Raw genomic sequence first — 25600 nt, 5'->3', positions numbered from 1 at the left:
TAAGAGTGATTGGCAGGCCTTTGTCGAATTCTTAGCTAAATAAAGTGGTAGTGCGTATTGCTTTTCTGGAACAATAGTTTATAGCTGTGGGTTGGGACCCATTAGTGGGTTGCGAAGTCAGTCACACAGTGTATGATGATCATCCTTAAACAAAAGCATAGGACATCTCAGAGTGTATCATACATAGTGACGACAGGCATTATTTCATGAAAATTTTGTCTTATGTATGTGTGTGAATATGTGTACTGAGAATTAGAAACACTGTTCTATAACATATTGAGGGAATATAAGTATAGTAAAGACTTAAATTTTTCATGGTCTAATTTAGGAAAGGCTGCTGATACATTATCCTCAGCTGTGGATATAGTGTTATAAAGTAGCATCGTTGGAGGGCAGCATGTAATAGGGCACATCCATCTACTTTAAGTTGAATTTATCAGATTTTTTAATTGCGAGGAATGTGTATAGTGCAATTTGACACTTCATAAAAGGAAGTACTGTAGCTAGAAATAGTCGCTTTGGCCATTTGGTTATCTAGGCTGAACAACTCCCAATATCCTGGTGGTTGTTTTCCATCCATTAACACGGATGAAACCTGAGTACCTCTGACCACCCAAGAGAAGCTCTCAGGCCCCAGGATCAGAGATTCATAAAGTAAAACAAAGGATGAAACTAAGTTCAGGTTTCCAAGGTGGCAAATACTCTTGATGACATATATGTGACAAGAGTTTTTGATCCTAATTCTGACCAAGTCTATCTTCTGATACATAAAAATAAAGTCCCTCAGAGACTTAGGAATTTACACCAAATTTAAATAGGAATTTAGAAAATTTACAAATACTTTCGTGTTATGATAGAGTACCAGACAATCTTGGACTGGGAATCAGAAGCTGAAATTTAAATTAGCTTTGTTCCACTAACCTTGGCTAAGTCACTTCTCTGAGCTTCATTTTTCTGATCCAAGAAATAAAAATAATAATTTGTCTCTCCTGCTAATGGGTGATAAGGGCTTGGAACATTATGATTTGACAAGGTAAGAGCAAGTTTGTTGGGATTTAAAGTGAATTGGATTTTGAGAAATCAATTGCTTATTGATTGAACATTGTGAAGATGAATTAACTACTTTTGTATAGACTGGAGCAATTAGTTGGCAATTCACAGCTTTAATTAGAAGATTGTCCTGGATATTGGGTTCCCAGGACATTAGCAGTTTGAATTTACCATGTTGATTATTCTAGAGCTCCATTAATTTTTCTGAAAATAGTGTTGGGTGGGTAGTAGGGAGGGGAGATTGGTGGTGACCATCTCTGATAAATCATAATTAATGTTAAAAATTAGATGAGAATTTAAAAAGTGTCAAAACCACTGTGTTTAGGAGGTAAGTGTCGTTATTTCTATGGTTTAAACCTGTACCCTTTTTGATGCGTCTCTTGGTCATCCTCCTCATCTTCATCATTTCTTGGAGAATCCTGCTCAATGGTGACTTGCTCTTCACCCTCAAAATCAAACATTGGAACAGAGATGGAATGATGAGAATCCTGAGCACAATGGACTCTGATCTCTTTTGCTCAGAATTTTGGCAAGGAAATTTTTCCAAAGGTCCTTTTAAATTATTATGCAAGATGATGGCTCCAATTATCTATGCACAGACATTTTCCCCCTTGTCACAAAAAATCCAGGTTCATACATTTCTCCCTTTACTTCAGAAGGAGCCATTGCTATTTTCTCCATTTCTTCAGGGAGAGGGCTAATATCTCTGCTTTTAGTTCCTGTCTCTTCATTCAACTCCCGCTCTGTTTTCAGGCAAGTGCTAAATAAAGTTAATACCAGAGGCTGCACAAATCTTCCTTAATACTCTTCCAGCCCCACTTTCCAAAGGACTGAAACTAAGGCTGGTTTTATTTTCCTGGAAGCCCAAGGCTTGGTCTGCAGATATGAACAGTAGCTCAGCATCTTCAAGAGCTGTTAAACTACCCTTGGGAACTAGGGTTCTTCTATCAGTTGGGTTAAAGGGAAGTATTTCCCTTACTCAGCTAGCACTTGCTCTAACTGACTGAGTGAAGTATATACCTGGGCTATCTTTTTTTTTTTTTTTTTTGCGGTACGTGGGCCTCTCACTGTTGTGGCCTCTCCCGTTGCGGAGCACAGGCTCCGGACGCGCAGGCTCAGCGGCCATGGCTCACGGGCCCAGCCGCTCCGCGGCATGTGGGATCTTCCCGGACCAGGGCACAAACCCGTGTCCCCTGCATTGGCAGGCGGACTCTCAACCACTGCGCCACTAGGGAAGCCCTGGGCTATCTTTTATGGACAATCTTTCTAGGTACTGTTTAGCTTTGAAATATCCATGACCCATCCTATTCTTGTGATGGTGGAGAGGATTTCCTGCGTCTCATCATTTTGCAATAATGTCTCAAACTGGTCCAGCTATTGTAAACAAAGGCAAGGGAAAGCTGGGAGGAAGCTGGCAGATGTGGAACAGTTTTGAACACGCTCTAAGAGGTATAATGCCAAATCTCAGCTCTAGCTTTTTGTCAGATCCCATGAGACCTTCAATTCTCTTTACTTTAACACACCCCCCACCCGCCCCAAAAAAGAAATTAGTTATTAGCATGTCTCTGAGCTGAAAGGCTCCTCAAAGATCATATAGTCCTTTGATACCAAACTCCCATTGTACTCCTGACTTAGGCTGCCTTCCTATTGTGGGCTGGGCCTCAGGTACAAGGAAGGTGATGGGATGATTGTAATAGAGACCAGCGGAGTCCAAGCTGTAGCTGCAAAGGTCAGGAGTACAGAGAAGCCTTTCTCGTTTATTCCCACCTAACACCAAGCTTGGCCAATAGTCAAAGTTTGGTAAATTTTTGATTTAAATGATCATAATTATTATTTTCTTAGAGTGAAATTGTCCCAAGTTGCCTACTATATGGAATGTCTAGCATTCCTATTGTTTTCTTTTTTGGTTTTTAACCCTTTCTCATCTTTAAAACAAAACAAAACAACAACAAAACCTTCTTGACACTACAACCACGGGACATCTACCCTCCCTCCTTCCCTTCACAGCCAAACCACTTGAAAGAATTGCCCTTACTTTTGGTGACGTTCCTTCACATCCTGCTCACTTTTCAAGCCACTGTGACCAGACGTCCACTGAAATGGCTTCTGCTAAGGTCACCTGCCAAGGTCACCTAAGGACCATTGTTGCCAAATCTAGTAGCTACTCCTCAGTCTTCATATTTCTGTTTACAATAATACCTATTTTTTTGTTTTTGACTTTTTTTTTGTGAAACAATTTTAAAAAAAGACTTTTAAGAGCAGTTTTATTTAGGTTCATAGCAAAATTGAGAGGAAGGTACAGAGATTTCCCATACTTCTCCGCCCGCCCCCAACCCCATGCAGCCTTCCCCATTATTGACTTCCTCACCAGAGTGGTACATTTGTTACAAATGATGAACTGACGAAGTCTGTAGTTTACATTAGGGCTCACTCTTGGTGTCCTATATTCTGTGGGTTTGGACAAGTATTTAATAACATGTATCAACTGTCATAGTATCATACAGAGTGTTTTCACTGCCCTAAAACTCCTCTGTGCCTATTCACCCCTCCCTCCCATCTTGGCAGCCAGTGATCTTTTTACTGTCTCCACAGTTTACCTTTTCCAGAATGTCATATAGCTGGGACCATACGGTATGCAGCCTTTTCAGATTGCTTCTGTGACTTAGTAATACACATGTAATGCTCCCCCATGTCTTTTCATGTCTTGATAGCTCCTTTGTTTTTAGTGCTGAATAATATTTCATTGCCTGGATGGACCAAAGTTTATTTATCCATTCACCTATTGAAGGACATCTTGGTTGCTTCCAGGTTTTGGCAATTATGAATCAAGCTGCTATAAGCACCCATGTGCAGGTTTTTGTGTGAAAAGAAGTATTGTTTTCTCTTTTTTTGGTTGAAGACTACTTAGTGATATGAACACTTTTTAAAATATATTAAATGAAATAGACAATGACCCAATAATATGAAAGCATGATCCTAATATATGTGACACGTGCCTATTGATGTATATGTACTTGTATTAAAGTGAGCTATATTCTAATATGTTAGGCACTGATTTTTTTTTTTGCTGGAACTACAGGTCATTAGGTCATTTATTGTCTTCCAAATTTTGCTGCAATAATATTTCAAATTTTCTACTTCAAATAAGTTATTCTTTTATCATGAGCAAACTCCCCCCCAGAATATGCACCCAAAATTACTTTTTTAAGGGTGATATAGATGGGCAATTTGCTCCCTTTTTAGCAGAAGGCTGTCTTCAAATGAGATCCTTACACCTGTAACTTATGTAATATTGTACACCAACTCTACTTCATTAAAATTTTTTTAAATTAAAAATAAATCTATACTCAGTGAAAATATCCATCAAAAGGGAACACATAATAAAGATATTTTCAGGCAAACAAACAAAAAAAGTGAGATCTTACCCAGAATTCAATATATAAAAGAAATAAGAGGTGGCATTGTCACAGAGCACCTCGGCTTGCTGTGTACACTTAGATGTCGCTGAGGAACCGTAGGGTGTGATGCACACAGTTTTAGAACCATGTCTTAGAACGCCACTCTTTTCTGCCTCATTTACTTTAAAATTGAGATGTTATCTGCTGAAGCCAGTACTTTCAGCCTTGGGATGGAGTTTGGAATCTAATAGTAATAGTAATAGTGAAGTGTCAGAGCAAGCCTGGGTACTCTCCCCATCAGAGAACTCTGAGCACAGTTGTATAAACACAAAATCTTTGTTTGGGCATGTGTGTTTTCCTCATGACTCTGCCTTACACACTCAAATTACCATTTAACTCATTCCTCTGAGTACCAGCTGAGTGCCCTGCTTTCTGTCCCCATAGCTGTTGCACAGTAGTTAACATGGTGATAGATTCACTCACTGCTTTCTAGCCGTACCTGTTTGCCATTTTCTTGCTCTCTGTTTTGCACAACTCTACTCCTTAGTGAGTTGTCACTTCCTGATGTGTTCTTGTTTTCAAAGCAGTCATCATCATACTAGGAAAAAATACAGATCGCAAAAATAACATTTCAGAGCCACAAAACAAATGTTCTTTCAATGAATGATACCCAAAGACTTTTGAGGGATGGGATGGCAAAGATGAGGTGTTTAGATGAGTCAGCTGATTAAAGAAAGAACCAGGGAAGCTTGGCACATAAAGAAACACAGATGATTTTTAAAAATTTTGACAATTTACTGTCTGTAGAAGCCACATAAGGAAGAAGAAAATGATCTCAATAATCTAGAAATGTAAATCCTTTTGTTTTCTTTTATTTGGCTGCGTGGCTTGTGAGATCTTAGTTCCCTGACCAGGGATTTAACCTGTGCCCCTTGCAACAGAAACACGGAGTCCTAACCACTAGACCACCAGGGAAATCCCTAAATCTTTCCGTTTTCTAATATGATCTTACAGTACATATGGTGGCTGATACTAAAAATAAGTTTTAGTTGAAAATTTGGATCACATATTTCACTTATATTTTTTTCCTTAAAGATATGAATGCTTTAAGTACAAGACTAACAAATGCCTAAATGTTTTGCATTATTTCACTTCTTTGATTAAACATGTTCTTGATCAGTTTTCTGCTTCTGATCTTTCTTTCCTCCAGATCTGTCTATATTCCTTCTTTGTTACTCTTCCTCCATAATAAAGTAAGTCTCCTGGCCTGCGGAGTCAGTTGCACACTCCTTGGCGTGGTTCAGGGCTGCACGATCCTGCTCATTTATCTCACTCCGCTCCCCTTGCAGGCACCATGAAGGAACAACCAGCCAAACAGAACTACGTGACTTTCTCCAAGCCCAGACTAAGTTCTCCTGCCCTGAGCTTGCCATATTCTCTCTGCTATCCTGCAAAATTATAAAATATTAGCAGTTCCTTATATGACAAGATTTAAAGATAAAGCGTGGTTCAGCCAGTACCGTGATGACCTGAAGAATGCATGTGTTGTACTGAAGGTCATTGTTTATATTTGAAACATGGATGATTTTGGTTTGTGTTGTTATGATAGATAAGATTGGTGTGGTCCAACTTGAGAAAGACAGAAAGGAACAAAGTTGCTGGGTCTAGGCCATGTAACTTTCTAATCAGCAGAGCTGAGATAAGCATGTTGGTTTCCAACCTCCTTTCCAACACATCACACAGACTTTCAAATTATAAAACAAAACAAAATATAGTAAACCATGGGCCAGATAATTTTATTCTTAGACGTTGGATCTATGAGATGTTAAAATGTGTTTTTTCAGTTGAAAGCATTCTCTGGTAGTAATGAGCAGAAGAAAAAAATGGCTTCTTTTGTGAGACCAATTTTATTTTTACTTTTTTTGATTTTACTTTAACAAACTGAGTAGGGTTTGCTCTTGGACGGGTATCCTGACCCCCTACCACTTTTTCCAAATGTGACAAATACCTGGTTCATTTATCTTTTACCTGTTTTGGGTGGGTCCAGTCTTTCTCCCATCTCAGCCCAACTAGACATTTTATATGGTGCTTCATTCCAAGTAAGGCAACAGATAGATAAACAGTGTCAGGTAGGTGCCTGTATCTTTTCAGGACATGTTCCCTGCTAGCCCTGTCGGCTGTGACCATGTCTCTGAAAAAGGAACAAGTGTATGAGTTTGATTTTAAATTTAGATCTCTGGCTGGCCCCACAGATCTAGGGAAAAAATGCAATTCCAACTTGTATTACATGTTCCATTTACTGAAACACAAGAGTATATAAACGTGAATAAAGTCTAACTTCCTGCACACATATGATTTATGCATAGAAGTTTTATGGCCAAACTGCTTGATTGTGTTACAAGTGCTCATACCTTACTTTAGCCCAGTTCCTTGCACATAACAGATACTAACGATTGTTTGTTGAATTAGTGAACCAAGGTGACTTTAACGGTGCATTACCTAGTGCAGTGTAGTACCTCTGGATACTTGGTATCAAAATATAGTGGTATGGGGTTTCCCTGGTGGCGCAGTGGTTAAGAATCTGCCTACCAATGCAGGGGGTACGGGTTCGAGCCCTTGTCCAGGGAAGATCCCACCTCCCACGGAGCAGCTAAGCCAGTGCGCCACAACTACTGAGCCTGCGCTCTAGAGCCCACGAGCCACAACTACTGAAGCCCATGCACCTAGAGCCCGTGCTCCACAACAAGAGAAGCCACAGCAATGAGAAGCCCGTGCATGGAAACGAAGAGTAGCCCCCGCTCGCCGCAACTAGAGAAAGCCCGTGAGCAGCAATGAAGACCCAATGCAGCCAAAAATAAATAAGTAAATAAATAAATTAAAAAAAACCCCAGAAACAAAATATAGCGGTATGTGGGGGACAATACATATAGTGTGGAAAGATGACAAAGTGTTGCTAATTGCTGAAGCTGGCTGATGGGCACTTAGGGACTCCTTTTACTATTCCTATTTTCACGGGTGCTGAAAATTTGCTTAATAAAAAATTAAAAATAAAACCCAGCAAGAGTTGGTGGAAAAACAGGACACAGATAACGGAGGGGGCTTGGTCCTTTAGGTCCCTAATTACACATGTGACCCTGGACAGGTCATATCTTCCTACCCCTCTGTCCACCCATCTAGACAACATACTTTCGACTTGGTGTTCTCATGGTCCCTTCCAGAATCCCGACATTTTCTGGTTCCAAGAGCTTCAGCTTCTTGGTGCTGATTATTCCTGCCACCTGGTGGCAGAATCTGAGACTTCCTTGTGGAACAAGAGGGTGGAGCTGTCCTTTTTAAGGTTAATGAAAGAGGAAGGGGGGAGGGTTGGCGTGGGGGTGGGCATAAGCGGCAACAAGAGCACCTCTGGAAGTATTTGTAACATTAATGGGATTGTTTTACCCCTGCTAGATTACATGACTTGCCTTTTTTTTTGATTTATTTATTTTATTTATTTTTATTTTTGGCTGCGTTGGGTCTTCGTTGCGGTGCGTGGGTTTCTCATTGTGGTGGCTTCTCTTGTTGCGGAGCACGGGCTCTAGGCGCGCGGACTTCAGTAGTTGCGGCTCACGGGCTCAGTAGTTGTGGCTCGGGGGCTCTAGAGCACAGGCTTAGTAGTTGTGGCACGCGGGCTTAGTTGCTCTGCAGCCTGCGGGATCTTCCCGGACCAGGGCTCGAACCCTTGTCCCTTGCATTGGCAGGCGGGTTCTTAACCACTGTGCCACCAGGGAAGCCCCCATGCTTGGGCTTTTTAGTGTTTTCAGAAGAACAATATCTCCCAGCTGAGGATTTCCAATAGAAAAAATTGGGGTGTTTTGGGGTGTTAATTGGTGCCTGAAAAATGACCCTTAAAACACCTATATCTCTGCTTCTTTTTAAACTGGAGTCGTGGGAGCTATATAACAGGTGGCCCATAATTACTTCTTAGCCCATTGTTTCTTTCCATCTATTTAGCAATTCAGATTAATAGATGCCTTAGTACACTGGACTCCTATAACCATGACTGTATTCTGAGGTCACACCTGTCCACTGAATGGGTAACAACATTGTGGGTGTCGTGTATGAGTATTTCTAAGCAATTTATAGCACACCACTTTTTAAAATTTATTTTTATTTTTTATTAGTTTCTGCTTTATAACAAAGTGAATCAGTTATACATATACATCTGTTCCCATATCCCTTCCCTCTTGCGTCTCCTTCCCTCCCACCCTCCCTATCCCACCCCTCCAGGCGGTCACAAAGCACCAAGCTGATCTCCCTGTGCTATGCGGCTGCTTCCCACTGTCTACCTACCTTACGTTTGGTACTGTATATATGTTCATGCCTCCCTCTCGCTTTGTCACAGCTTACCCTTCCCCCTCCCCATATCCCCAAGTCCATTCTCAAGTAGGTCTGTGTCTTTATTCCTGTTTTACCCCTAGGTTCTTCATGACATTTTCTTAAATTCCATATATATGTGTTAGCATACGGTATTTGTCTTTCTCTTTCTGACTTACTTCACTCTGTATGACAGACTCTAGGTCTATCCACCTCATTACAAATAGCTCAATTTCGTTTCTTTTTATGGCTGAGTAATATTCCATTGTATATATGTGCCACATCTTCTTTATCCATTCATCTGATGATGGACACTTAGGTTGTTTCCATCTCCGGGCTATTGTGAATAGAGCTGCAATGAACATTTTAGTACATGTCTCTTTTTGAATTATGGTTTTCTCAGGGTATATGCCTAGTAGTGGGATTGCTGGGTTGTATGGTAGTTCTATTTGTAGTTTTTTAAGGAACCTCCATACTGTTCTCCATAGTGGCTGTACCAATTCACATTCCCACCAGCAATAGCACACCACTTTTAATTCCTCTACTTAGTGTTAGTGGCTGAGTGTCCTAAGGAGATGATCTTGGACTGGGCTCCCTCTGGAGGCAGATCCTTGAGCCGGGAGTACACAGTGCCTGTTTTTTTTCCCTACCTGTCTTTTTTTTTTTTTTTAAAATAAATTTATTTATTTATGTATTTATTTCTGGCTGTGTTGGGTCTTCATTACTGGGTGTGGGCTTTCTCTGGTTGCGACGAGTGGGGGCTACTCTTCGTTGTGGTGCACGGGCTTCTCATTGTGGTGGCTTCTTTTGTCGTGGAGCAGGGGCTCTAAGTGCATGGGTTTCCATAGTTGTGGCTCGTGGGCTCTAGAGCACAGGCTCAGTAGTTGTGGCGCACGGGCTTAGTTGTTCGGCGGCATGTGGGATCTTCCCGGACCAGGGCTTGAACCCGTGTCCCCTGCACTGGCAGGCAGATTCTTAACCACTGCACCACCAGGGAAGCCCCCTACCTGTCTTTCTGATCTTGCATTTCCATGCTGTTCGAGCAACTATAGATCTACAGTGGCTGTTCCAGGGGGTACAGGTGGACAGAGACCTTTTTAATTAATTTCTTTCTTTCATTCAGTTTCTAAACCATATAACTTCTAGAACATAGAAGTTCTGAAAACTGAAATCACCCTCCCCTGCCATCTATTTGTGGACGGGGTCCCCTTCTATAGAATTTTAGCTGAACACATTGCCACCCAGAATGAAGGCTATGATTCTAGGCTTCCCTTTTAACTAGGTTCTGGCCAACGAAATGTAAATAGAAGTGGAGCCCTGAGTGGGGCAGCTTGGGGTCGCTCCTTAAGAGATGGCTGGCAGGTCCTCTTTGTCCCTTCTGTCTTCTCCTCTGTCCTGCTGCCTGGTGTGTGGATGGTTCCAGCTGGGACATGAACACACGGGCCCCATCCTGGTGATGTCAAAATGGTGAACCGGGGGGCGGGGGGTTTGAGCCCCTGAAAACCTTGAGCTGTGCTACCACCTCCTGACTTACCTGCAGGAAACAAACTTCTCCCTTATTACTTTTGGTTTTTGCTTTTATGTGCACCTAAACTTACATAATATTTAGTAGGTACAAGACACATCCTGAAACCCTTTACAACGTTTTGTATCAGTATTTGATCCCGGACTTCCCTGGTGGTGCAGTGGTTAAGAATCCGTGGGAAGATCCCACATGCTGTGGAGCAACTAAGCCTGTGCGCCACAGCTACTGAGCCCGCCCACCCTAGAGTCCGTGCGCTGCAGCTACTGAGTCCACGTGCCACAACTACTGAAGCCCACGTGCCACAACTACTAAAGCCCATGTGCTCTAGGGCCCGAGTGCTGCAACTACTAAAGCCCGCGAGCCTAGAGCCCGTGCTCCACAACAAGAGAAGCCACCACAGTGAGAAGCCCGCGCACCACAATGAAGAGTAGCCCCTGCTCGATGCAACTAGAGAAAGCCCGCATGCAGCAACAAAGACCCCTCACAGCCAAAAAAAAAAAGAAAAAAAGAAATCTGATCCTAAGAGTCCTGTGAGGTGGGTACCAGGATGCCTTTTTATAGATGAGGAAACTAAGGCAAAGAGAAGATTACTTGACTCAGGTTGCACAACCAGAAGTAGATGAGATGGAATCTGAACTCAGACTGTCCAACTGCAGGCCATATTGTACTCATAGAGTTTGGCCCTTGGGCCAAGACCCTTTGGCCTTGGGAATGTCTAAAGTCATAGTAATGTATCTACAGATTGAATTCCCTTTCAATTAAGAAAGCCTGATTTGGACTCTAGACAAGAGTAGAAATGACAGAGGTGTTGAAGATTCCAGAAAGGCTTGTGGCAACTTTTAAACTCTATTTAGGTTCTGGTGGTCACTTCTCATGCTAGCACGGTGGCCTTCTGACCCCGTAGACTGGTTCTAAGTCAACTGTGCCCTTTAAATAACACAAATGGGCACTCCTGCATTTGTGGGCAGGTCATGTCTCCATGATGAGTTTGACATTCTTTCTTCTTCTAACTGTGCCTGCTCCACTCGGTCTCTCCCTCCCATTGTGGCCCTGATTGAACAATGTGGCTTCCATTTCTTGGCCGCGGTTTCTCTGCTGAGACTCAGCATCACTGTGCCAGGGGGGCCTTTCTTTCCACCTTCCTTATAGAAGCTGCTCTGACCCCGTGTGTTCTGACTGGGTGACTGACCTTGCTGAGGGGGCACAGCTGGACTTTGAGACCTGGGGCAAGAACGGAAACCTTCACCAAAGTAGACTTTGATCCTAACCTTTGGTTGGATGTGGAGCATATAGGTTTATGAAAGATGGGCATTTCCCAGCTGGCAAAGTGATGTTGACAAGGATCCCGGGAAGTCACTGTGAAGTTCTTTAATTCGTTCTAGGGCTTGGCATTCCATGGCGAGTTCTAGGGGGATAATATACCTTGGGTGGAAGGCTTTATACTGCCAGCACAGATTAGATTGGTGATAAAAGTTGTTTATTTAATTTTCTACATATGTATATGTGTGTGTATCTATTTTCACATCTTTGTAACCTTTAATGCAAACTTCCTGGAAGTGTCATCCATGCTATGCAGCCCAGGCCCCAGGCGTAGAAACTGGTTTTTAGCCATGCAGGCTAGTTGTGTTTTATCAACAGGTTGCCACAAAGGCCCACAGTAAAACCAGATAGTGGACAAAGTAGACTAAGGGTCACCACTTTTCTTGCCTTGATTTATCTCTGTGTTTCTATACCATCTCCTGAGAGCTGAAGGACACTTGCCTGATCTATCTCTGTGTTTGTTTCAAAAGTACCTGGTGTTTGGCAGAGATGCTTTGCAGCTGTCCTGTGAGAGATACATGCTTTGAGAGATATGCAGTGGTCAACCCCCCAGAGCGGGCTCTGACTTGACCACAGGAAGGTGCCTGCACAGATGAAACCTGGAGGTATCAAGAGTTACCTTTGCTCCATTACCGTGCTAAGATCTCCGCCAGAAGGCGGGATTTGTACTCTGCAGGGCACAATTAGTGCCGTGTGCAAAGGAGTGTGGAAGACTGCACATGCCCCAGCTGCCCTTGGACATCTCCACCCTTTCCTAGAGCCTGATGACCTGTCTGCCTCCTAACCCTTGGAATTCCCTTACTCCCTCCCTCCGGGGAGAAGGTGCCTTTAGAGCATGAGTTCCCCTTCTCCATTATCTGGCTATAGAATAAAAGTCCGTCTGGCTTGCACCAAACTCAGTTTCATTATTGGCAGCATGAGCCCAGGTGGGAAAGAACTCCCTGACTGAGCCAAGGGGGCTTTGGTTTGGCTACCCCAAGACGGAGGCCTTGTGTTTAATTCAGTAACAGAAGCAATCAATGTGGTGCATTGTGAGACCAAGGCATGACTTAAATTTTGCCGTGGATGTCAAAGTCCCAAGGCCAGCAACAAAAATGGGAATGTGATATCATTTGGACTTGGGACTGTGTAAATCTGTATTTTACCCCCTGGACTCTAAGCTGAGAAGGCAGATACTTTGTCCTCTGTTCTCTGCTGAATACTATGTGCTCAGCACAGTGCAGGCATAGAAGTGCTCAATGACTGTTTTTGAATGAATGGAAAAAGGGCTCTCAAACTTAAAATAACAGATGGAACTGTGTCTCTACAAGTGGTACAGGACTAGCACGGAACTACTTTCTCTATTTCTTTAAGAAGGTTACCTTATGTTTTAATATTCTAAGCCTTAAATGTCTGAGAGAAGGTGTTGGTAATACATCTCCAGTTTCTGTTGCTTTTCTGAGCTTCTTCAAGTGATCTAACCTTTCTGTATCCATTTCTCTTAACATGGAATGGAACTAGACTAGAACAACAGCCTCAAATAATAACTTAAAATTCCAAAACGCAATATAAAGAGATCACAGGCAGTGACAACATAAATCTTAGATGACTGCTTCTTGGAATATTGGTAAATTATCTATATGAATTGGTGCTGCATTATGATAAAAATCTTGGGTTCCATGGTCATACCTGGGTTCAAATCCAGCCTTACTTTCTTGAGGCCTCATACCCTATTACATGGGAACATAGCTTTCTTTACCTACTTAGCGGGGCTGTGTGATCTGTCTGGTGCCACACACAGTAAGTACTCATTGACCTTTATGTTAATTTTATGGTTTAGTTTGCTACTTGCTTGCTTGCTCTGGGGCATTTAGTCAATTTGTCCTCTTTTTTTTTTCATGTAATATTTTATTTACTGATCTCTCTGAAACATGCCAAAATTCATACGGCTAACGGAACTTTCCATGTTAAAACGTTGGTTAACAAACAAATTCCTAACAAAAAATATTTTAATGTAGGGATCAACATGTGAACATTATATTTAGGTGGTAAAATTCAAGTTATAAATATAAGATAAATATCAAATAATATCATATTTCTGGTTTAATGGAGAACAGTTGTGACAGTCATGATTAACACCTTGATTAAGTAATGAGAGAAATGGGTTGGGGTGTCATAGAGGTATGCAAAAATTTAACAGTTCAAATAATCCTTAACCCTTCTGAGAAAATGTAGATGGCAAATATGTGGCATATATTTCTGTAATATGGTTGTTTCAATCCATTAGTGAGCATTCTGTTCATGCATTTAAAGTAATGACAGATGTTTCTGAGCACTGAAAATTTGATTCAAAGTAAGTCTTTGCTCAACAAGTTAATGATACGATGAATCCCTTATATTTAAAAATAGAGTTTATGGAATCTAAAAAAAAAATGGTTCTGAAGAACCTAGGGGCAGGACAGGAATAAAGATGCAGATGTAGTGGCATGGACATATATACACTACCAAATGTAAAATAGATAGCTAGTGGGAAGCAGCCACACAGCACAGGGAGATCAGCTCGGTGCTTCGTGTCCACCTAGAGGGGTAGGATAGGGAGGGTGGGAGGGAGATGCAGGAGGGAGGAGATATGGGGATATATGTATATGTATAGCTGATTCACTTTGTTATACAGCAGAAACTAACATACCATTGTAAAGCAATTATACTCCAATAAAGATGTTAAAAAAAAAAACACTTCCCTGGTGGTGCAGTGGTTAAGAATCTGCCTACCAATGCAGGGGACACAGGTTTGAACCCTGGTCCTGGAAGATCCCACATGCCGTGGACCACCTAAGCCCGCACACCACAACTACTGAGCCTGCGCTCTAGAGCCCGCGAGCCACAACTACTGAGCCTGCGTGCCACAGCTACTGAAGCCCACGTGCCTAGAGCCCATGCTCTGCTACAAGAGAAGCAACCGCAATGAGAAGCCCCCACAATGAGAAGCCCTCTCACGGCAACGAAGAATAGCCCCTGCTCGCTGCAACTAGAGAAAGCCTGAATGCAGCAACGAAGTTCCAATGAAGCCAAAAATAAATAAATAAGTTTATAAAAATAAAACAAAACATATAGTTTAAATTTGTAAAGTTTAAGGTGAAGCATACTTGTTTTCATAGTTACTTTTTGATATAATTGAGACTACACTACCATATATAATCAGCTATACTGCTGTGCACAGTTAATTCCAGTTACCATATTTTGTATTTGCTAGTCATCAACAGCACAAAATTTATGCTCCAAAAGAAATATATCAATTCGGCAAAATGGTTACATTTAATTTTCTTTTAAAGACAGATTAACTAAATTTAAGGAAGAATTGGCTTTTCTTGATATCTCATTTTCAAATTACTGATACAAACTTACCAGAGAGTAAGTTTTTATTTTGCCTAACATCAAACAATCTGCAAAGTTTCCAAGATAGAGACATTCCTTGTTCCATTTCCAAAACTAAATAAAGGCTTTCTAACCGAAAGCACTTACATTCCTAGCCCTCTAAAGTAAACACTAAAGAACAAAGAATGATCTCTTGGCTTCTGAATAGCCCACTTAGTTACATAAAGTATTTTCTGTCCCAACACTTTCTCAAATTCAAAAGATATTTACATCCTAAGAACATGACAAACAGTCGTCATTTCAAACCATTCAGTCCGTTTCCATGGCAACACTGATGGGCTTCCTTGGCCACCATAAGCCGCATTAGTTGACTGTGGAATTTCTCAATCTTCTTTACATCTTGAGCTTGGTCTGTTCTATACACAAAACAAACTAAATCATGTTACTTTAATACCCAAACTCCCATCAGAATGCCTATATTTGAGAACCACACGTGCCTTCATAGGGTCTGCAAGGTAGAGTTTCTCCGCTGTGTGACTGAATTCCTCCTGTGTCTGGTACTGTGGCATTGTGGGCCCACGGCAGAACAGGAGAGGGAGGCAAAGCTACGGGCCGGAGGTGGCGTGACGCAGCCCACCTACTGCAGCAGGGGCCCAGCCGCTCAAAGGTGGTGGCACCTCTTCGCCACTTTGTCCTCTTGTTGAAAGTTGGCATGTAAAAGTCAACATCTGTTTTGTGAATCTAATCTCTTCAAATTGCAATCATTCCTCTCCCCCTCTTAACTATCATCCATCTATCTATCTGTCTGTCTATCTATCTATCTATTTTAAAACTCTACAAATGTCAAATATTTTAAGGCCAGTTCTTTCTAAAATTTTCTTTCAAGTTTCATGAGCATTACCTTGGAACGGTTGCATTTTCAAAGGCAGTATTCCAGAAGCCTCCGATCTTTACCTATTGCTTCTGACCCTCTTGGTTCAGGTAACCTCTGACTCAAGTCTTGGGTTTACGTAATCCTTAATGTGAGGTGATGGGCACTGGCTAGACTGCCCCTCTGTGAGATGTGCCTGTTTTTCTTGCCAGCCTGTGTGGGTTCACAGACCGGGTGCCGAGGAAACCATCTGACCGGCCTGGGACTCATTGTCACACTGCCCTGCCACAATTCTCTGTCACCTCTGAATGCTCTGAACAGAGCTTTGAGTTGGCTGCAAGGAGTCAGGGCTACAGAACACTGATGACATTCTCCCCTCATGATCTTTGTGAGCCAGAGGCAAAAGGAACCTCTAAGGATAGAGACATAAGGAGAAGTGGAAAGAGTCAGAGTTCTGTACCTGAAGGAGAAAAATTAGAGGAAGGTTTATATTTGTTGGATTTAGAAAAAAATACATTTAAACATGCAAGTACTCATGGAATATGACTTTTGTGAGCTTTCTTGAAGAAACACCTTGAGGAAGAACCAGCCAAACAAGTGATAAATGGAGAAATTTTGGCAAAAGAAGTGATAGTATGTTTTGAATCTTTTTAATGAATCGAAATCCAAAACAACTCCAGGGAGTAAGTTTCCAGAACAAATTATAAACGTTACAACCCCTGATAATGTACAAAAGATTATCAGAGCACCACTTGAAGGAGAAGGAAACAAAAATTTTGATGGTAGGATAAATAAGCCAGTTTCCTCAACTTTTAATTTCTGGGAGCTGGAAGAGATTATAAGTAGCAGTGTTTAAGATAGAAAGGTAAACACTAAAAGGTATATAGTCAGTTAAAATTAAGTGATGGAAGAGAATGAAATAAAATAATGGAAAGTAGAAAATATAGAAATTTTGTGATTACTCACAATCTTAGGTTGGTTATAAAAGGAGCCATTAAAACAGACAAACAAACAAACAAAATATGTCTTCAGAAGAAACCAAACAAAAATAAACCAAACCAATGAAAAGTTTTTTTTAAAAAAATCACATCAAGTATGATGAGAGAAGCTAAGGGCAAGCAAATCTATTTGATTGAGTCAGATGGAATAACAGAGCACAACCATACACTGAAAATACTCAGAAAGGTAAAACACGCAGTGGTCATCATCTTAATCAATCAAGGCTGAAGAGAGGACAAAAAATTCCATTACCATGTCCAAAAAGAAGCCAGTGGTTGGGGTCCAATCTCACTCTCTGAAGGATGGCTATCTATGTACAAGTGGCATAGATTAACAAGGGAAACTGGGAAAAAAAATCTAGAGACACATTTAGAAAGAGGTTGAGAGAACTCTTTCAGTCTATGACAAATCAAGTGGGAAAGTAAGGATAAAAGAAAACCAAAATGACAACAAAAAATTGGAATCTAATTAACAGCTCTTGGACTCCAATAAAAAATATAATATTATGGCCAAGACTGCTAATTGTCCCCAACATCTATTCTTCCCCATTTCCTTTAGAAATACAGCTCTGAATTTTAGCAGGGTCTACAGTTTCCCAGAAAAAGGCATATTTCCTAAACTCCCAGTGGTTATGATGAAGTTCTACCACTGTGATGGAAGCTCTGTGCAACTTCTGGGAACTGTCCTAAAGCAGGGCAGTTGGTGGAGCTGATGCACTCGTTTCAGAGTGTTTTAAAATACATAAAATTAAATATATAGGATTAAAAGGAAGCCAATTATATTGAAATACAGTTATTAAAATATTAAAATTAATTTGTGATAGAATAACGTATATGCATCTTTACTAACACTTTAAAAAACAAGGAAAAAAAACCCCAGCAAGGTCCAGTGGCAAGTTCCAATAACCACTTTAATTTCAATGCCATGGATGTAAATTATGCAATAGATATGAATTCTTTTTTCTACTTGTACTTAGTAGCTAAATGTAGTGAGGGTCTTTTTGCATCTGTCACATACATTTCAAACATGGAGTTCAATCTCCTCTTGGTCTGTGGAGAGGAATGTGCCCCTTTCTCCTCAGGCCCATGGGAAAGCTTTCCCTGCCCACTCCCCACCTGATGTAGCTCTTATTTATGAAGCCACCATAAATGGATACATCTGAGAGAATATGGACCTTTTTTTTCTTATTTGTCATTGGAGGTCCTGGTTTTACTTCTGGTTCTGTCCATATTATCATCCAGTAAATCTACTAGTCAGATAAGTCAAATAATGCCCAAGAATAAAGGACTTAGCATCTGGTTCATATAGATTCTTGAAATAAAGAGAAAATGAGTGATGGTTAAGCTTCCTGCTTAATTGCCCGAGGCTGATGTCATACGATTTTTCTAAAAGAGGTTGTTTTTTTCTATCAGAAGTGATCAGAGTCCTGGGTTATATTTAAAAGATGAAATGCAGATTAGCTTCCAGTGTAGTTCTGGTGCCAGACCAGACAAGCTCAGGTAGGCTGGAGAATGGTTGCTGCATGCAATGTCCACTTGTTTAGCCATTCCACTAATGCGGCAAGATAGAGGTGCCATGAGGGCCAACCCTCAGCCCCACTTCTGATTCTGGTAGTCTGGAAGCAGGAACCTGGTAAAAACTATTAACATGACCTCATTTTTATATACTTTGATCACTGGCCAAATTTGGGACAAATTGAGTACCAAAAAGTAAAAAATGTGAATAATAACTGCAACTTATGTCAAAAAATACGATGAATGATGGATGGATAGAGGGCAGCATAGATAAAGAAATATGTGGTAAAGGATAGTAAAATGTAAATTGTAGAATGTGGGTGATGTTCACTATGAAATTCTTTTAACTTTTCTGTATGTTTGAAAAATTTCATAAAAAGTGTTGGAAGAAACAAATAATGTTGGTAATTCATTATAAAACATTGAATAAAAGGGAACGTTAGTCTACAATGATACTCAAAAAGAGAGAAAGACAAAAAAAGAGAAGTTCATTCTTTTCAAAACAATGTGGGGTAAGGAATACTGAAGAAATGAAAGTTACCATTTTGCAACTCCCAAAGTAATAATTGATCCAGGAAAGGGTCATCAATGGATGCAAAAACCATGCGGTGAAATGTTCTGGGGAACTGGATATTCACACAGCCTGAGGAATCACTGCTCAGATCACTTACTAATTAGAAAGAGAGAAATGTAACTTTATAATGGGATGGTCGACCTGTCACCACACTAACCAAGTCATCACCAAGAGTGGAGTTAAATTTCTCCAAAACCACATATGTATATGTTTTCCTTTTTTCACATGTGGTTTCCAGATCCTGGAACTAGCTAAAAGTCGTATAAATGTAGAATTGTACACCCTGAGACATCACTGCCCTTCTCTGCTGCTGGGTTGTCTTTCACTCTTATCTTAGTTTTTCATATTTGTACTTGATAATGTGTGATTATTTCAGCCTGGTTCCAATTTCCTGTTATTGTTTCTTTTGCTTTTCTTTGACTTAAACTGTTGTTTGAATAGTTGAAGACCCTCCCACAAAAACTTCTACTATACATTTGAGAGGGAGAGGTCTCAAGACACACATGGATAAGCTAATCCTAACAGCAATAATATGACAACATCTGGACTTCTTACTCTGGGCCAGGCACGGTGCTCTGTGCTTTCCCATGCACTACCTTACTCAACCTTCTTTTCCCTTGATTTTCTAATAGTTGCATCTTTATCAATTTTTTAATATGTGAAGCCAAGAATTCTTCTCCTATTAAAAACCAGTTTTCTGGGCTTCCCTGTTGGTGCAGTGGTTGAGAATCCACCTGCCAGTGCAGGGGATATGGGTTCTATCCCTGGTCCGGGAAGATCCCGCATGCCACGGAGCAGCTAAGCCTGTGTGCCACAACTACAGAGCCTGCACTCTAGAGCCCGCGAGCCACAACCACTGAGCCCACGTGCCACAACTACTGAGGCCCGCGCACCTAGAGCCCGTGCTCTGCAACAAGAGAAGCCACCACAATGAGAAGCCAGTGAACCGCAATGAAGAGTAGCCCCCGCTCACTGCAACCAAATAAAAGCCTGCACACAGCAACAAAGACCCAACACAGCCAGAAACAATAAATAAATAAAATAAAATAAACCAAAACAACCAAAAAAAGCCCACCAGTTTTCTATCTGCACTTACTGGTTGCTACGGTCTGAATGTTTGTGTCCCCTCAAAATTCATTATGTTGAAATTCTAGCCACCAAAGATGATGGTATTAGGAAGTAGGGCCTTTGAGAGTTGCTTAAGTCTTGAGGGTGTTGCCCTCATGAATGGGAATAATTAGTGCCCTTATAAAAGTGAGCCCATAGCGATCCCTAGCCCTTTCTACCATGTGAGGACATGGTGATTTCAAAGGTGCTGACTCTAAACCAGGAAGAGGGCTCACACTAGAACACTGACCGTGCTAACACCTTGATCTTAGACTTCCAGTCTCCAGAAATAAATTTCTGTTGTCTTTAAGCTACTGAGTCTGTAGTATTTTGTTATAGCAGCCTGATCAGACAGGACACTGGTTCCATTTTTTGCCTCATATTCACTCTTGAACCCATGCCAAAATGGCTTTCATTCTTACCACGCTATGGAAATCACTCTTGCTAAAGTAATCAATGGTTTCCATTTCCCTAAGTCCAGTTTTCATCATACATAGTGGACCATTTACTCCTTAAAATATTCTTGCCCCTGACTTCTGTGATCACATTTTGCTAGTTCTTTCCTACCATCTGTACTTCTCCTTCTCCTTTTCCTGTACCGTATAAGCCTTTTCACTCAACCCTTAATGTTACATATAGTTCCTTGGGGCTCCATCCCAAGCATTCTCATTCATTCCTTTAATAAATACTTACTGTGCACCTACTATGGCATAGACACTGTATTAGTTACAAGGCATTGCATTACAGTCCCTGTTCTCAGGGAGTTTAGAGGAAAAGCTGTCAACCATAAATTATTTAATTGATCATTAATTATAGTCGGTATAAGGACTATTAAAAAGTTCAAGGTACTACTTCTACGGGTTAACTGGAATAAACTTGGCTGTGTCTGACATTCCAAAGATGCAACCCATTTAGTCACAGGGGAACCAGAGGTGCTCTTATAAGCAAAACATCTTCCTACAGTTGAGAAAAAAAATTAATAAACAAGGGTAAAATCCCTTTGAATTTCTCAGTCGAAATTAAGATTCTTCTTACTCTCATTTCCTTCTCTGATTTGTTTTAGTAAGCAAATCTCCAGTCTGTCTGAAGGGATCAAAATTCAGATGGTGAGGTGAGTGTAGATTGTGTTTTGTTTATTAAAATGCTTTCACCATGGGCCACAAAGCTGGTGGTGGTCTTCTTTCTGTAGGGCTCGTGACTGTCAGCCAAAGATTGAAAGATTAAGAAATTTACGCTGTCTAATATTTATAATATACAAAAGCTATGAAGGATGTAATAACACTTGTCTGTGAAGCAATTTAGTCAGATTAATCACTGAAAGACTTATTTCTAATATTTAAATTTATTAATTTTATTTCTAAAATTAAGAGCAGAAAACATGGCTTCAGATTTTATTAAAGTCTATTATTGGAGTACGACAGAATAAGAAGGAAGAAAAGGGAAATAGGGAAGGAGAGATACAGGTGGTGTCAAGTGACATCAGATATCATTAATGACACCTTCATCTTGTAACTTCATCTTGTATTATCTTGAGTAGCCCCTAAGCTATTCAAAATCCTGCTTTGCGTTTGCAACCATTGGTTTATACAGTGGGTGTTACAACTTGGGACCTTCCTGCAAGTTCAGTGAAATCGACTCCAAGTCTACTTTTGGTTCCTGCTTCAGCCACTCTCCAGCCCTCTTTATGTAAAGGAGTGTTTTAGGGAATCCCCTGATGGTCCAGGACTCTGAGCTTCCACTACAGGGGGCCCAGGTTCGATCCCTGGTCTGGGAACTAAGATCCCTCAAGCCACGAGGTGCGGGAGTGGGGAAGAAAGGTGTGTTTTATGCCAAAGCCTGAATCACCTGCAGGATAAAGCCTTGGTCAGTAGTACCTACCTGATTCTTATGTTATTGTGGGGAGTTACGGTCATTTCTTTCTAAGTATTATCCTTACTTAGAATTGGAGTATTTTATACCAGTCAGTTGCACATCATTATGTCATAGGCATTTGAATTTGCTCACAGTTGGAAAAAATTTGCTTTTTGGTGATTTCTAAAGTCACCTTGGCCATCAAGCACTTCTTTCCAGGGAGTGCTGATTAAGTAATTAAGTGCTAGAAACACATCGAATAAACTTAACAGTGTATACAAATTTTAAAAGAAATTCATTTGATTAAATAGAACATGAATCAAAATGAACCAGAATATCTGTAAATAACTTTCTACAGTGCTTTGAAGAGAGACAGATGTTGAGGGCCGAGCTCTCCAGTGTGCTGGAGACCTCAGGGACATGAGGTTTTACGTTCAGTTGACGTGGTAACAATTCAGATCTGCATGTTGGCATCTCTCACAGTTTTTCCATCAGTGGATTCCAGTATTTGCTATGAGAAGAGACAGACTTCACACCTGGAGTTGAAAATTTGGTTTGGCCTGCACCAAAATAGCCTCCCCACGTAAATGGTTTAAATAATAGTTGCTGATACTTGAGCACTTGCTAGGTACTAGTGCTTTACATTAATCTCCCAAAAGTCTTATGATGCAGGGTATTAGTACCTATTTTGGGATGAAGAAATAGGCATAGAAGTTAGGTCACTTGCCTAAATGGTGGACCTGGCAGCCTGGCTCTGAAGCCTCAACCCAAGGGGTTTTGCCCTCCTCATAATGACTTAGTATGTAGCTTTCAGGCTCAGTGTCTGTGCCCTGATGTCACCCTCACTTTCCCATCCGCCCACCAACTGTCTGGCTTTTTTCAGGAGCTCGCCCCTTTCCTCCCTCTTCCACTTCCTCCTTAACAAGAGGCCCCTTGCCATCTGCAGCCAAGGTCAGAACCACATACACTATATAGGGTCAGTGCTTGGAGCACAGCAGACTACTTCTTACTCCCACCTGTGCTTTTCTAAATTCTTCCTTTCCCACTTCTTTCTTCCCTCTTCCCTGACCTCAAGACCTCATGCTCTGCAGGGGAAAAAGGGAGCGGCTGTGTGGGTCAACAGAAAGCCTCACATTTGCTGGCTCCTAGAAATATCTTTTCTTGACCTTATGCCCTGCCTTGCTGGCTCCAACATACCCTGTGCCTAGACCTTTGCTCTCCAGCTGCTTCATCTGCCTGGGTCTGACCAGTCCTCAATGAAGCAATTAAGTAATTAAGCAATTACTTTGTTTCAAACCTCCCTGGCTGCACAAGTCAGACCAGTGCTCTCTAACCAATTTCCTCCTTGTAAGTGTTCCTGAACCAATGGACTTGAGTGGATGAGAAACTCAGAATGCAGTAATGAGAATTAGAAAAATAAACATTCTTGGGGCTTCCCTGGTGGTGCAGTGGTTAAGACTCTGCGCTCCCAGTGCAGGGGCCCGGGTTCGATCCCTGGTCCGGGAATTAGATCCCACATGCATGCCGCAACTAAGATTTCGCATGCCACTACTAAGGAGGTTGCGAGCAGCAACTAAGGAGCTGGTGCGCTGCAACTAAGGAGCCCTTGAGCTGCAACTAAGGAGCCTGCCTGCCGCAACTAAGACCTGATGCAACCAAATAAATAAATACTTCAAAAAATTATTTAAAAGCTAGCAAAGTTATAAAGTGATATGACTGACAGGGTAAAATGATTGGTACATTTCCAAAGCTGAGCAGGTCAGCAAAATAAGGCAACTGTGTGGTCCAGAAGGGGAGCTGTTATGCCTGTCTTGGCCCCTTTTGGACTGTGACACTTTTTCATGGTACAGAGAGCCTTGTCTCATATTAATGGGTAAATAATGAGGCAAAATGGGGTTGTCACTCTCCCAAAGTCCAATTCCAAGATAACTGCCATTATTTGACCTGTCTTGCAGTTCCTCAGAAAATCCCACTCACAAGGCGTGTCTTTATTTAATCTGAGTTAGAGTTCACCCAGTGCTATTTTCCTGGGGGCAATGGTTTAAGGTAGGCAGCTGCCTGAGGTGGTGATAACAGTTGGAGAAAACAACAAGATAGACAAAAATTTAAAGGAAAAGCTGGGGAATGAGATATCTATAAGGGACTTAGAAACGCTCTGATATTCCTGGGAAATTAGAAGCCCAGGGACATGCCCGGAGTCACGTTCATGCTTGAGAAAGACCTGAGAAAAATCAAAGTTCTCATCTCTGGCTGATGTTGAAAGTCAACAGAAGCAGGGAGTAAAGTAAACATAGAACTGTGGCCAGCTTGCCTGAGCACTGAAGGCAATCTCCCCAGCAGGCACACAGAGCCCTCAGCAAAGCCTGGGAGATTTATTGGTTCCAGCTGCTTGGGAATTTATATCAGATCCTTAACTAATCATTAAACTAACTGAGCAGAGACTTTAGTGGCCACACATGACAATAAATACAGTCTACATAAAATTATTTCAGTTAATTCACTAAAGAAACAAATAGTAATAATAATGACAACAGCAAGAACAATAAAGCCTGGAGAAACGGGGATGTATCTGTTTTCCAGAATAGCCACATTATTTTTTGTTTTTTTATTAAAGTATAGTTGATTTACAATGTTTTGTTAGTTTCAGGTATACAGCAAAGTGATTCAGTTCTATATATATATTCCTTTTCAGATTATTTTGTTATACGTAATTAAAAGATATTGAATGTAATTCCCCATGCTATACAGTAGGTCCTTATCGTTTATCTATTTTATATATAGAAGTCTGTATCTGTTAATCCCAAACTCCTGATTTATCCCTCCCTCCCTGCCCTTTTCCCCTTTGGTAACCATAAGTTTTTTTTTTTTTTTTAACATCTTTATTGGAGTATAATTGCTTTACAATGGTGTGTTAGTTTCTGCTTTATAACAAAGTGAATCAGTTATACATATATATATATATCCCCATATCTCCTCCCTTCTCTGTCTCCCTCCCACCCTCCCTATCCCACCCCTCTAGGTGGTCACAAAGCACTGAGCTGATCTCCCTGTGCTATGCAGCTGCTTCCCACTAGCTATCTATTTTACATTTGGTAGTGTATATATGTCCATGCCACTCTCTCACTTTGTCCCAGCTTACCCTTCCCCCTCCCCATGTCCTCAAGTCCATTCTCTACGTCTGCCTTTTTATTCCTGTCCTGCCCCTAGGTTCTTCATAATCTTTTTTTTTTTTTTTTTTAGATTCCATATATACGTGTTAGCATACGGTATTTGTTTTTCTCTTTCTGACTTACTTCACTCTGTATGACAGACTCTAGGTCCATCCACCTCACTACAAATAACTCAATTTCACTTCTTCATTAGTTTGTTTTTTATGTCTGAGTCTATTTCTGTTTTGTAAATAAGTTCATTTGTATCATTTGTTTTAGATTCCACATATAAGTGATATCATATATTTGTCTTTGGCTGATTTACTTCACTTAGGATGATAATCTCTAGGTCCATCTATGTTGCTACACATGGCATTATTTCCTTCTTTTTTATGACTGAGTAATATTCCATTGTATATATGTACCACATCTTTTTTACCATTCATCTGTTGATGGACATTTAGACTGCTTCCCTGTCTTGCTATTGTAAATAGTGCTGCTATGAATATAGAGGTACATGTATCTTTTTGAATTA

The 25600-nt window shown here is 41.0% G+C and overlaps 1 protein-coding gene and 1 long non-coding RNA gene across 2 annotated transcripts in view; one reads left to right on the top strand and one right to left on the bottom strand.

The window, feature by feature from the left end:
• The window catches only part of LOC308618506, a 118948-nt gene that overhangs the window by 32577 nt on the left and 60771 nt on the right, over positions 1-25600 (top strand). The gene's annotated exons all lie outside the window — the stretch shown is intronic.
• The window catches only part of SLC28A3 (solute carrier family 28 member 3), a 58190-nt gene that overhangs the window by 25570 nt on the left and 7020 nt on the right, over positions 1-25600 (bottom strand). The window contains exons 2-3 of the mRNA XM_081236434.1: positions 4948-5046; positions 1414-1496 (exon numbers count right to left, since the gene is read on the bottom strand). Of these exons, the coding sequence (XP_081092560.1) occupies positions 1414-1496; positions 4948-5046 (182 nt within the window). The remainder of the gene's footprint in view (positions 1-1413; positions 1497-4947; positions 5047-25600) is intronic.

The sequence above is a fragment of the Mesoplodon bidens genome (genome assembly GCF_964165515.1).
Source record: "Mesoplodon bidens genome assembly, chromosome: 6".
NCBI classification, from domain to species: Eukaryota; Metazoa; Chordata; class Mammalia; order Artiodactyla; family Ziphiidae; genus Mesoplodon; species Mesoplodon bidens.
The sequence above is the reverse complement of the archived record's forward strand: the minus strand, read 5'-3'. Positions and strand labels throughout refer to the sequence as shown.